Genomic DNA, 12,660 nt, shown 5'->3' on the forward strand with positions numbered 1-12,660 from the left:
AGAGTTTCAGGACAGCCAGGGCAGCTGTACAGAGAAACTTGTACACAACACATAAAGACAAAAAAAATTACTGTTGTTAGGCCACTAATGATGCTAAATATGACCTCTGGTATGCTGGACAGCATTATCAGATCCAGCCCCATGACTCATAAGTGGTACCCAGGTCCTGGTCCTGATTACCACAGAAGCCAAGAACCCCAGGACAGGAGTGGTTCCAATTCCAGATAGGTGTGAAAGCTAAGTTCAGTGTGGAAAGGAGTTCAACAGACGGACACCAAAATACAACAAATCAGTGACCTAGTTGGCTACACCCAACTTATTGAGTCATATTTACATAAAATGCATGGATATCAAGGAAATCTATGGATTTTTACACCATATACAATCAATACAGGAAACATTTGTCTCCAGAGTTCCTTCATACTCCCTTCCAGTCAGTCGCTGTACCCTTCCCAACCCCTCACCCAACAGCCACTGTTCTGATTTCTACCGCCACAAATTAATTTTTTTTTTTTTGGTTCTTCGAGACAGGGTTTCTCTGGGCTTTGGAACACAAATTAATTTTTTAATTCATACAATCATATACCTACTCTTTCCTTCTGGCTTCTTTTGCCTAACGTATCCATGGTGAATCAATAATTTATTACTATTTAAACATATAAATACCACAATTTGTTTACCCACTCTATTAGGCTTTTAGTGCAATGAATAATGGCATCAACCTTGATCTAGTTATTGTTCTGTTGCTGTGAAGAGACACCATGACCAAGACAACTCATAGAAGGAAGCATTTAATCATGGGCTTGTTTAGTTTTAGAGGGTTAGGGTTACTTCATGGTCATCACGGCAGAAGACAGTGGCAATGAATGGATAGAGACCTTTATATCCTGATCTACTAGCAGCAGGCAGCGGCCTGAGCTGAGACCTCAAAGCCCAGCCCCAACAGCACGCCTGCAAGGCCACACTTGATACTTCCGGAACAGTGCAACTAACTCAGGACCTTTGGAAGAGCAGGCAATGCTCTTAACAGGTGAGCCATCTCTCCAGCCCACCACCGGAAATCTTTAAAACTAGTTTGTTGCGTGGACATAACATCTTTTAGACAAATACCTAGGAGTAAGATAAAATCAAAGCAGTGGTGTGCTCTTGAAGGCCTAGGAACTTGAGAGGCTGAGGCCAAATATCACTTCAGCCCAGTGCCAAAAACTAACTTAACATGTAGTGAGACCTACTTTTTAAAAATTAGGCTGAGCATGGTGATGCATGTTTAATCCCACCTTCAATCTCAGCACTGGGGAGGCAGAGACAAGCAGATCTCTTTGAGGTCAAGACTAGCCTGGTCTACATAGTAAGTTCCAGGCAGCCAGGGCTAGAGAAATCTTGTTTTAAAAACAAATAGAATTAAAAAAAAAAAAAAGATCAAGACCAAGTGTAGTAGTACATACCTTATTCTACACTGCTTATGAGGCAGAGACCTGGTAGACCTCTTTTTTTGCATCGTGGCTTGCCATGTAATAAGTAGCCTCTTCTGCTACACATACCTAATGCTGTCACTCAAGCACAAAGGCAGGATGCCGAGGAACCAAAAACACCATGACAGAAAGCAGACCAACAGACACATGCTGAAATATTTACTTTTTAAAATATGTATTTTGCTTTGTCCCCAGGAACATTGGATTTCCTGAACCAGTTACTATGAGCCACTATGTGGGTGCCAGCAGTGGACCCTGGGTTCTCTGGAAGCAGCCAGTGCTCTTTACCACTGCGCCATCTTCCCAGCCCCAGATACTTACTGTAGAAGTCAGATTGGCTTCAGAACAAGCGGAGTGCCTGTGATTACTTGGTGCTTTGTGTTTTATGCATGAGGGTTTACTGGCAGAAGACATGAGAGTACTCCAGCAGAAACCAAGGAATTTACCACTCCAAGCATTGCCTGGACTTCATGTTCCTTTATTTCCTGTGCCCCTAAATCTTCAGTAATGGTCACGGTAGAGGACCTTTTTCACTCTGGCAGCATGTAGAAGCAAGCCTACTTCCCTCAGAATTATTCAGAGGATGTAAATACATGGCATGGTCCAAGCCAAGAGCAGCCAGTCAATAGATTATGGCCAACATTGACTTTCTAAGCTATTTTGAAGGATACACTTAATCTAACCAAGAGGCTAGAGGCACATCCACACTGATATCTCATTAAGTTCACCATCGGCAAGACTCTTCAAACTAGGGTGTTACTACCTTAATGGGTAGAGACCAGTGACCCAGCTAAATATCCTATACTGTACAAGGTAATCCCCTTTCTAGTCAACTATCTGGTCAAAAATATAGATATGCATTGGAGCCAAATAAGACCAAAAGGTATCACTAAAATAATCATTGTTTAAAGAAAATACCTAGTGTTAATGCTCTTGTTATACCCTGGGCATGCGGTTTGGGAAATATTTGGTGTGCAATTTAAGATAGTTATGGTAGTCTGTCTTTTATTACTTGTCTTTTCTGTTTTTAGAAAGTCTACCCACATTGCCTCTTAAAAGTTACCAGATGACTCTTCAATTCTCCTTTATGTAGGAATTCCCGGTTACAATGACCAGTCTGTCCCTTGGGAGCAGGGATAAGTCTTGATGATAGCCTCCTTAGGACTTACCCCTTTAAAGTTAGTCTACAGTTAAAGTTGTTCTTGGTTGTGCACACTGAAGAAACCAATGTGAGGTTTGTTTGCTATCTTCATTACAAATTTTTGTCTTTCTAGGACAGACTAAGGTAAGTCATTCAAAGTCCTATAAATACAGGTTCCCATCAACGCCATGGAAGTATGTTATATAACAGACTTCCAGAGTGGCCTATAGGCTTAAAGTTTAATAGGCCAAGCCATTTTACATGTTTTGTTCTATTATGTGGCACCACACGCATACCTGGTGCCCAGAGCACGGAAAAGGGTGTGTGATCCCCTTAACTTGCATTTGACAGTTCGGCCACCATGTGGGTCCTCACCTCTTAATGGCTGAGCCACCTCTTGAGCTCCTGGCCTAACTCCTCTTTGAGCCTTTCCAAATAAGCCCTTCAAAGAGTGTTATCCAAGTCCCTACTCCAAGATGTAGCAGACTTACTAAACCAGTAAGCTTGCTTGAGCTACCCTGTCTCAACTAACATTTTAGGGCTGGAAAAATACTTGTAATAGTAGTTTGCTACCTACCTACCATGTCCAAGATCCCTGTTCTGCAAACAAAACACCACTTAGGATGTCAAATATAAAATGCCTAGAAGGTACACTTCCTAATACTTTACCTTGTAAAGGCATAGGCTAAAATTGGGGGAAGAACATGCTTAATGAAATCAAGAAAACTGAGTTGTCTCCAGAAAACCTAGGGACTTCCATCAACTTTAACTTTCTGGAATGGCATGGTAGGAAAACCTAAATACAGCATTAAGCAATTGGCCATAGGACATTGAGCCTATAATTCGCAATCCTAGAGAAGGTAAATAAGGAGAACCCAAGGAAAAACATATAGGCATCCTCCTGAGTATTAACCTTCATCAGGTGATAAAAGGAGACAGAGACACACATTGGAGCACTGGACTGAAATCTCAAGGTTCAAATCAGGAGCAGGAGAGCACAAGCAAGGAACTCAGGACCGCGAGGGGTGCACCCACACACTGAGACAATGGGGATGTTCTATTGGGAACTCACCAAGGCCAGCTGACCTGGGTCTGAAAAAGCATGGGATAAAACCGGACTCGTTGAACATAGCGGACAATGAGAACTACTGAGAACTCAAGAACAATGGCAATGGGATTTTTATCCTACTGCACGTACTGGCTTTGGGGGAGCCTAGGCAGTTTGGATGCTCACCTTACTAGACCTGGATGGAGGTGGGTGGTCCTTGGACTTCCCACAGGTCAGGGAACCCTGATTGCTGTTCGGGCTGATGAGGGAGGGGGACTTGATGGGGGAGGGAAATGGGAGGCGGTAGCAGGGAGGTGGCAGAAATCTTTAATAAATAAATAAATTTAAAAAAATTGGCCAGACAGGACTAACCTAGCAAGTTTAAGACCTGCGATCTGATCTGGATGCTGCCCAGGCATCAAAACTCTACAAAGTAATTTCCTCTATTCAGCCTGGTGGCTCGCCAACTGTAGTCTCCACACCATCAGCACTGCATGAGAACTTTATTAGAAATAAAAACTGACCAAAAAATTGAGGACAGGACCCCAAAAGCAGGCCAAGAAGAACTAAGGCAGCCTCGATCTTGTCCTGACATGTCCTCCGTCAAGTCATGACCCAGCAGATGCTAAGGAGTAAGAGTGCCATGCTACAAAAGCCTAGCTATACAAGTCTTTAAATTCTCCAACCTGGGGGCTGGAGAGATGGCTCAGTGGTTAAGAGCACTGGCTGCTCTTCCAGAGGTCCTGAGTTCAATTCCCAGCAACCACATGATGGCTCAAAGCCATCTGTAATGAGATCTGGCGCCCTCTTCTGGCATGGAGGCAGAATGTTGTATATATAATAAATAAATAAAATCTTTAAAAAAAAATTCTCCAACCTGTCATATTTTAAAAGTGTTCAGAAGCAAACCATCATCACAAATAAAGACTTTATTTGTCACTATTAAAAATCTGTATTTCACACAGATTCTTGGACTGGTGGTTCATATCCATCAGCTCGTTCAACCTTAGCACCTGTCTCATCACCAGTAGTTTTTCCAGAACTACCACCTTCACCATGGAGCTCCATGAGTTTTCCCACTAAAAGGAAGGAAAAAAAAAAACCTTGTTATAAATAAGTATAACTTCATACTTCATAGACACAAGAAAACAGAAAAAAATCTTGCCCTTAAAAATTTACATGGTGAGCCGGACAATTGGTGGCACAAGCATTTGATCCCAGCACTAGGGAGGCAGAGGCAGGCAGATCTGATAATTTGAGGCCAGCCTGGTCTACAAGAGTTAGTTCCAGGACAAGCTCCAAAGCTGCAGAAAAGCCCTTTCTCAAAATTAAAAAAGGGCCGGGCGATGGTGGCGCACGCCTTTAATCCCAGCACTAGGGAGGCAGAGGCAGGTGGATCTCTGTGAGTTCGAGACCAGCCTGGTCTACAGAGCTAGTTCCAGGACAGGCTCCAAAGCCACAGAGAAACCCTGTCTCGAAAAACCAAAAAAAAAAAAAAAATTAAAAAAGAAATTATTTTACACAACGCCACCTGTGGTCTTGCACGCCTTTAATCCCAGCACTCAGGACACAAAGGCAGGCAGCAGGACAGATAGGGCTACATACACAGTGAAACCCTATCTCAAAAATAAATCCAATTTTAAAATGAGTAATATTGACATGTAAAGAGCTGAAGAGGTGGCTCAGTGGTTAAGAGCACTTGTTCTTACAGAGGAACTGGGTCCATTCAGTTCCCAGCACCCACAGGTAGCTTGCAACCACCTGTTAACTTCAGTTCCAGGTAAACTGAAGCCCTCTTCAGAACAAAGTCACCAAGTACATACAGGGTGGTGCCTAAACTATACATACATGCAGTCAAATTACAATCAATTTATAAAATATTAGTCATTAAAAAAGTCATGTATTTGGTCCCACAAATTTTCTTCTCATGAACCCTGATTTCTCACTTACATTCAAACTTGGGTTTCTTCAGCATTTTTACTTTCCTAACGAAGACATCATGAAGAGGATAAATGGACTGGCAAGCCTTTTCTATGTCTTTCCCAATGCTGTCTGGAATCCTGCAAGACCAGCAAACTTTAAATTAAAAAAACAAGCAAACAAGAAACCCACCAAAGTCTGTTTTTCACATAACTACTTTACACTGAAAAAAGAACCTTATAGACAGTATCTAATGTGTAACCACAGGCATCCTAATTAAAGATGGTTATATCTAGCAACAAAATTAGCTCCCAAGTCTTCCTTCTTTTTTGCACAATATCCTTAGACATTTGTATTCTGCATGGGAACATCAGGAAAATGTTAACAGTTATCAGTGTACATCAACTGGGACCGAAACATCTTCTCATCATGTATTCCCATACAGTATCATGGAAAGCTCTATTACTCCTTGTGTATCTAAGTTATTGTCTAAGTTTCACTATCTACTGTTGGAGCTTCAGCTGGAAAAATAACTCCAGCTTGCCCACATACGCCTTCTCTTACCGAAGGATAATTCAACAGGAAGAAACAAAAGCCCACTTACAGTTTATTAACCACTTCCTTCAAGTCATTTGTCTGCACCTCTCTGGTCATGATCTCCATCATCTTCTTCCGGATCTGGCGGACCTGCTGGTGCTGTGCATATGAGGTCTTGCGGATCTGATTGTTGCGTTTTTTAGTGAAACCAACACAGAAGAGTCGGAGCAAATAACCATCGGTTGTCTTGACGTCAACGTGAGCTTCAATCATGGTCTGGGGAAAAAAGGATTCTTCTGAAACGGGTCTCACTAGCTTTGGCTAGCCTCCCTGTGCGTGTGCACCGCCTCATCAGCCTTTGCAGCACTTGTTTTTTAGGGCCTCAACCAATTCTTCATGTACTAACATAAAAAACCTTGGAATGTTAAACCTTTATGTGACATAAAATATATAAATATCGAGTTCACAACTTTCTTACTCTCTTAAATCATCACTGTCAACAACTGGACACCACACCCTTACTTCTGCATCTATCAACACCCCCCCAAACAGAAGAGCTTTGGAAGTTCAATTCTAAGACAGCATACACAAGATGAAATCATATGAATTTGCTTTCACCTTTAAAAAGGGAAAAAGTAGGTTGTGTGTGCTTTAATCCTAGCACTCCAAGCAGGAGGCAAAAGAGGCTGGATCTCTAATAAGAGTTTGAATCCATTGCAGTCTACAAAGCTAAGTTCCATGTCAATCAAGTCCCTGTGTCAATTTAAAAAAAAAAAAAAACAAAAAACCCCACCAATGACAAAATAGGCCAGATACAATGACACACATCTGCAATACACAACTTCAAGGCCAGCTAGGTCTACACCGCAGGCAGCATACCAGAACAGGTTAGGGATCCTTTCTCCAAAGGAAAAAAAAGGGAAAAGTTCTGCTGTAACAGCATTTTTAATCCCTTTTATTTCAAACTAAAGGATTTAAATACCTAACTGGACAGCTAATTGGACCCTATTTCCATCTTTTTGTTTGGTTTTTTCTTTTTTTTTTTGAGACAGTGTTTCTCTGTAGCTTTGAAGCCTGTCCTGTTTTAAAACCTACCCACTATCTGCCATGTGTGGGGGCACACACCTTCAACTCCAGCACTCCAGAGGCAGAAGCAGGTAGATCTCTGTGAATTTGAGGGCAGACTAGGCAGCATAGTTAGCCCCTGTCTAAAAAAGTGAAACAAAAAAAAGAAACTTCCACCACAAAAAGAATGTATCAATATCTATTAAACAACCTTTTGTTTCCAGAATTGCATAATCTGTATGGGAATGTCAGCAATACATGGAACGGTTAAATCAGTATAATTCATTTGGGACCGAAACATTTTGTCATCATTCATTCCCATATACATATGCCAATACTGTTGTTACCTGTATATATCTTAGTATTTCCTGAAATGATACGGGTTACTGATTTCCACAAACACCTACACCAGCTATTAAATCTTCACAACTCAATCAATGAGCTGATGTTACAAATAAAGAAACCAAGCTGCTAAGTAAGCTTGTTACTTTCCAAGGACAAAATAAATGCAGACTGCATGATTTCAGCCCCACACAAGTTCTGCCACCGTCAGCCTCCACGGCCAGAGACAATGGAATTAGTCACCTTTCCACTCGAAGATGGGCAGCCCTAAACCAGTCTCTAAACTACTACTTCTGCTTATGTGCCCTTTAACCAGTAAATACTTGGCCAGGAGCTGTGGAAAGTAATGGGTGCTACCTCTAACACCCAAGAATAAAAAGCAGCTTGACCACGATTTAAAAATTTCCATCAGCCGGGTGGTGGTGGCGCACGCCTTTAATCCCAGCACTCGGGAGGCAGAGGCAGGCGGATCTCTGTGAGTTTGAGACCAGCCTGGTCTACAAGAGCTAGTTCCAGGACAGGCTCCAAAGCCAGAGAAACCCTGTCTCGAAAAACCAAAAAATAAATAAATAAAATAAAATAAAAATTTCCATCATTCATGGGGGAAAGGGAGTTCAGAAGGTAGAATTCAGGTAAGTGGGTAGAAGACAACATTTGATCAGGCTCTCCTTGCAGTTTTATCTCTAGTAGCTAGCTCAACAATATATAAATGACAGTGGGGAAAAAACTTGTTCATCCTTTACGTGGAAAAAAATGCCATGGCTGACATATGAACTCAGGAGGACCCAACTTCAGGCTGGTGCTTAATACCAAGAAAACAGAGGTCTGATGTCCAAATCACCACACCATGGCAGCCTGCACGTACACACCACAGCACTACATACATGCTCAAATGCAGTTGGGGGGGTGGGATTTCTCACCTGCCACTTTTTGACCATGGAACACATTTTGTCCCGGGTAAGATCCATGCCATGGAAGTTAGTCAGACAGTTTTTGCCCTGAACATCCTCAGTGATTAGCTTGAATTTTCTAAATGCAACTTCATCGTTTTGGAGATCAGCAAGGCTCACTTCAAACACGCGACCCTTGAGGCCATCGGATGCAATTTCTACAAAAGAACCCAAGATCCTGTTAACGTGTTACAAAATCCACCTAGGCACGGATGACTTACTGGCAATACCCAGCCAAACATTTTCTTGGTTAATTCTGAAAGACCCTTCTTCCTGCTACATATGTATGAAAAACAAGCACCCCAAACGCCAGGCCAGAAACCCCCGGGCTGATTTATCCATCAAGTCCCCCATTACAAACAGACCCAGATGTCTGTTAGAATACACACGCAACAGCATATGGACACAGCAAAAAAGCACACAGTACTCACTGGTTCCTTGAGTCCTCGTGACTAGTGTCTTTCCAATGTTTCTAATATTGAACATGGCCGGGGCTTTCACATCATACCAATCTTTCTTCGAAAATGGATCAACCCTGGGTTTGAGGAAAACAGGCTGAGCTTCTTGCTAAATATTTAACATTACTCCCAACTTTCAAACCTTCCTTCTCCTTAATACTTCCGCTGACATAATGTCCCAAAACTTTAAACTGGCTCGTATCTAATACCGTGGAGTGAGCGTCTGTCAACCGGGACGACCGGTAAGTTGGACTCCGTGCCTTCTCCACTGCTCCCACACACACGCAGCCAGACACGCATCCCGGAACCCGAAGGTCTGGGAAAGGAACTAGTTCTCAACAGGACGAAGGGGTCTGCAAGTGTCGGGAGATCCCGGCGTCCACGAGGCCCCAGCACGGGAGTGACGTGGGGGCCCGAGCGGACAATCACAGTGACCGCCGAACTTCGAGATGCGGGAGAGGTACAAAAAGTGGCGCGGCCGTCACGCAACCCCAAAGCCGCCACTCGCGACGGAAGCCGGGCTCGCGCGCGGCTCGCACGCGGCGCTCGGCACCCGGCCGGGTCGGTGAGAGGCGGACGCCCGGAGCGCACCGGCCGGCGAATCCGCCCCGCATCCTCACCATCCGCCCCACGCTGCAGCCTAGAAGCTGCCCGCGGACTCCCGTGGGTCCCGCGCACCGGGCGTCCACAGAATCCGCCACTTACACTTTCTTCTTGGCTCCCTTCTTGCCGCCTTTCGTCAGCCGCTTGTTCTTGCCGACCGCCATGGTGCTGCTCAGGGAGCCAAAAGGGCGGAAGTAGAACTCGCGCGAGAACTTACGCGAGCGGGGCGGGGGAAGCGCCGCTACGTGACCCTGGCTCTGTCGCTCTTCCGGCTTTCCCCAATCTCGCGACACTGCCCGGCGGTTCGCGCCCGCCGTGCTGCGACAGGGCCCTCGTGTGTCGGGAGGCCGCGCGGCGGGCGGCGGGCGGCGGGCGGCGGGCTGGCTGGGAGGCTGCACCGTGGACCAGCGCGCGCATGCCCCCAGTGGCGCCCACGTCAGGTTTCCTGTGGTTTCCGTCGCCCTGAGGGTGCCCAGTGAGCCGTCTCGTGTTCTAACCTGAGAGTGTGTTTCTTCTCCGGAGCACAGGCTTTGAATCGGAGACAGCACATCCACGTTCAGGTGGTGGTTTGAACAGTACTTAGCCTTCCGACCTCTCTGGCCTTCCGTTCCCTCATGTGTAAAATGGGAATAATGGTATGATCGACTTCAAAGCGTTAGTATAATTAAATAAGCATAACCCTGGGCATGCTGCTCACATCCTGCGTGTTGATGTTGGCTTCTGATTAGTCGCGGGTATGGTTGTTCTGTGAACATGCATGAAGATAGAGGCTTAGACAGGGGTGGTCACACATGCCTGCAATCCCAGAGCTCTGGAGGCAGGAGGATAGCAAGTTGGAGGACAGCCTGGAGTGTATATTGAGTTCCAGATCAGCCTCAACTACCTAGCAAGACAGACTGGGCCGAAGGACTGGGAGGAATATATATATACTTTCTATATATGTCTTACCCATCGACGCAAGCGAAGGCATTTCTGATACCAGCTCCTGCCCAGTTTGTATACTTTACTACATATCTCCTACACATTTGTAATCATATTTTTATTGTTTTCGTGTGCCTGTATGTGTTATGCATCTACCTCTCCAGTCTGTCAGAAAACGACTCTCAGAAGTTGGTTCTGTTCTCCCACAATAGAAATGGAACTCAGGTGGTCAGGCTGAACTCAGAGTCAGACCTCTGCAGGTGCCTTTACCAGCTGGGCCATCTCGCAAGCCCTCCCCCAGGGGATGGGGGAGTTTTTGTTTTTGTTTTTTCGTGAAATAGGGGATTAGAGTGGATTAATGGTAAAACCTCAGGACCATCTGAGGCCCTGGATTCCATCCTCAGCGCTTTTTAAAAAGGCACAGTGGAATTTAATTCTTGTACCTAAATGACCACCACTTTTCTTAACGTAGAATCCCCTTCCCCATTTTTATGTTTTTTGTTTTATTTTTCGAGACAAGAGTCTTGCTATGTAGTTTGGGCTGACCTCGAACTCAAGGTCCTCAGGCCTCAGCCTCCTGAGTGTTGACGTGCAAGCTCTACCAGATCCAGTTTAACTATTCCAATTTAGCAAAGCACAACCTGGCGAAATGTCACCAGCTGCCTCAAGAGTTTAGTCCTGTAGAACTGGCCAAAGCCAAAAACAAACAAACAAAAACCGTGACCAAGCCGGAAATCAACTCCCTGTTGACCAGCCTCCCAAGTTGTTGAATCTTTTTTTTGTTTCCTTCAAAATATATATTTTTTTAAAGATTTATTTATTTATTATGTATACAACATTCCTTCCATGTATGCTTATATGCCAGAAGAGGGCACCATATGTCATTATAGATGGCTGTGAGCCACCATGTGGTTGCTGGGAATTGAACTCGGTTCCTCTGGAAGAGCAGTCAGTGCTCTTAACCTCTGAGCCATCTCTCCAGCCCCCTCCTTCAAAATATATTGACTCCACCACCTCCCACAGATAATTCAGCCAGGTGGTGGTGGCACACACACGCAGGTCTCAAGTGAGTTCAAGGTCAGCCTGGTCTACAAAGTGAGTTCCAGGACTGCCAGGACTGTTATACAGAGAAACCCTGTCTCAAAAACAAAAACAAATGACTCTGATTTGAGAGGAGGCTACTGTCATGTTGCCCTATATTTGGGAAATGATAAAAATGTGCCATTTCCAGTCTGATAAAGATAACATATACCCAGATGTCCAAGACTAAATACCAGAAAAACAAAAGCTGTATAGCTAAGGGCACACTATAACTTTAAAGGAAACCCTGGAGCCAGAGGCGATGGCACACCCCTGGGAACCCAGAATTCAGAAAGCCAAGATTCTTTGAAAGCAGCCTAGGCTACATGATGAGGTCTATCTCTGAAGATCTGGGGCTGGAGGTGTTCACTGGCGGTGGATATCTGGCATGAACAAGGTCCTGGGCTCGTTCCCCAGCACCATAAAAGAAGTATGTGTGAGTGTGTGTCTGTGGGTATATGTGTTTGTTCATGTGTGCTCAATGGAAATACTCAAAGCAGTGACAGGGAATAGAACTATTGTTTCATTGTTCGTTTGAAACGAAGTCTATATATAGCTTAGGCTTCTCCCTGGCTTAAAGGATCGTCCCACCTCAAGTTCCCAAGAATCATATTCTTCTGGCATCTGGCTGTTGTGAAGTTCTTTTCTGCTGTCGTTGTCTTTAAGGAGGTGTATGATTCACTGTAATTCCCTGTTTTGTCAATGGGTGCCTTTCTCCACAGCCCATCCACCCCCTCTCCTGTAAATGCATCTCATACCCTCACAGCTCCTCCATCAAGTAGCGCGACTGAATTGACACAGGCTTCATAATCTGTACCATTTAACTTCTCAGCAGACATTGTGAGAAGCTGACGGGATCTGAAGCCTCACTAATCACGGCCTCGAGATGCTCCTCACCTGGACTTTTCTTTCAGCAAGGAAGTATATCACGCAACCCTCCTCTGTTAATGAGGCCATCTTTGTTCCGATCAGTCATGTTAAAAGCTCTTGAACTCCCCAATCTGTGACTGGTCATGCCTGGCAAACACATTGAATATTGTACTCCTAGGGCTTTTCTTTGCCCTCGGGCTCCACTTGGTAGTCATTAAGTCCCATCACGTCCTTCCCGGCCACAGCACAACTT

General features: G+C 44.6%; 1 protein-coding gene and 2 non-coding genes across 3 annotated transcripts; all 3 read right to left on the minus strand.

Annotated features, from left to right (window-relative positions):
* Positions 1–4,544: 4,544 nt before the first annotated feature.
* Positions 4,545–9,782, minus strand: Rps3a (ribosomal protein S3A). The gene is made up of 6 exons (XM_075950717.1): positions 9,639–9,782; positions 8,907–9,010; positions 8,446–8,633; positions 6,186–6,394; positions 5,612–5,721; positions 4,545–4,740 (listed from the first exon to the last, which is right to left on the minus strand). Exons 1-6 carry the CDS (start codon positions 9,698–9,700, stop codon positions 4,619–4,621), a joined length of 795 nt encoding a protein of 264 aa, XP_075806832.1. The 5' UTR covers positions 9,701–9,782; the 3' UTR covers positions 4,545–4,618.
* On the minus strand, positions 5,948–6,017 carry LOC142836683 (small nucleolar RNA SNORD73). The gene has a single exon (XR_012908149.1). It is a non-coding gene; the product is annotated as a small nucleolar RNA SNORD73 (small nucleolar RNA).
* Positions 7,428–7,500, minus strand: LOC142836682 (small nucleolar RNA SNORD73). The gene has a single exon (XR_012908148.1). It is a non-coding gene; the product is annotated as a small nucleolar RNA SNORD73 (small nucleolar RNA).
* Positions 9,783–12,660: the final 2,878 nt, after the last annotated feature.

The sequence above is a fragment of the Microtus pennsylvanicus genome, chromosome 16 (assembly GCF_037038515.1).
Source record: "Microtus pennsylvanicus isolate mMicPen1 chromosome 16, mMicPen1.hap1, whole genome shotgun sequence".
Lineage (NCBI taxonomy): Eukaryota > Metazoa > Chordata > Mammalia > Rodentia > Cricetidae > Microtus > Microtus pennsylvanicus.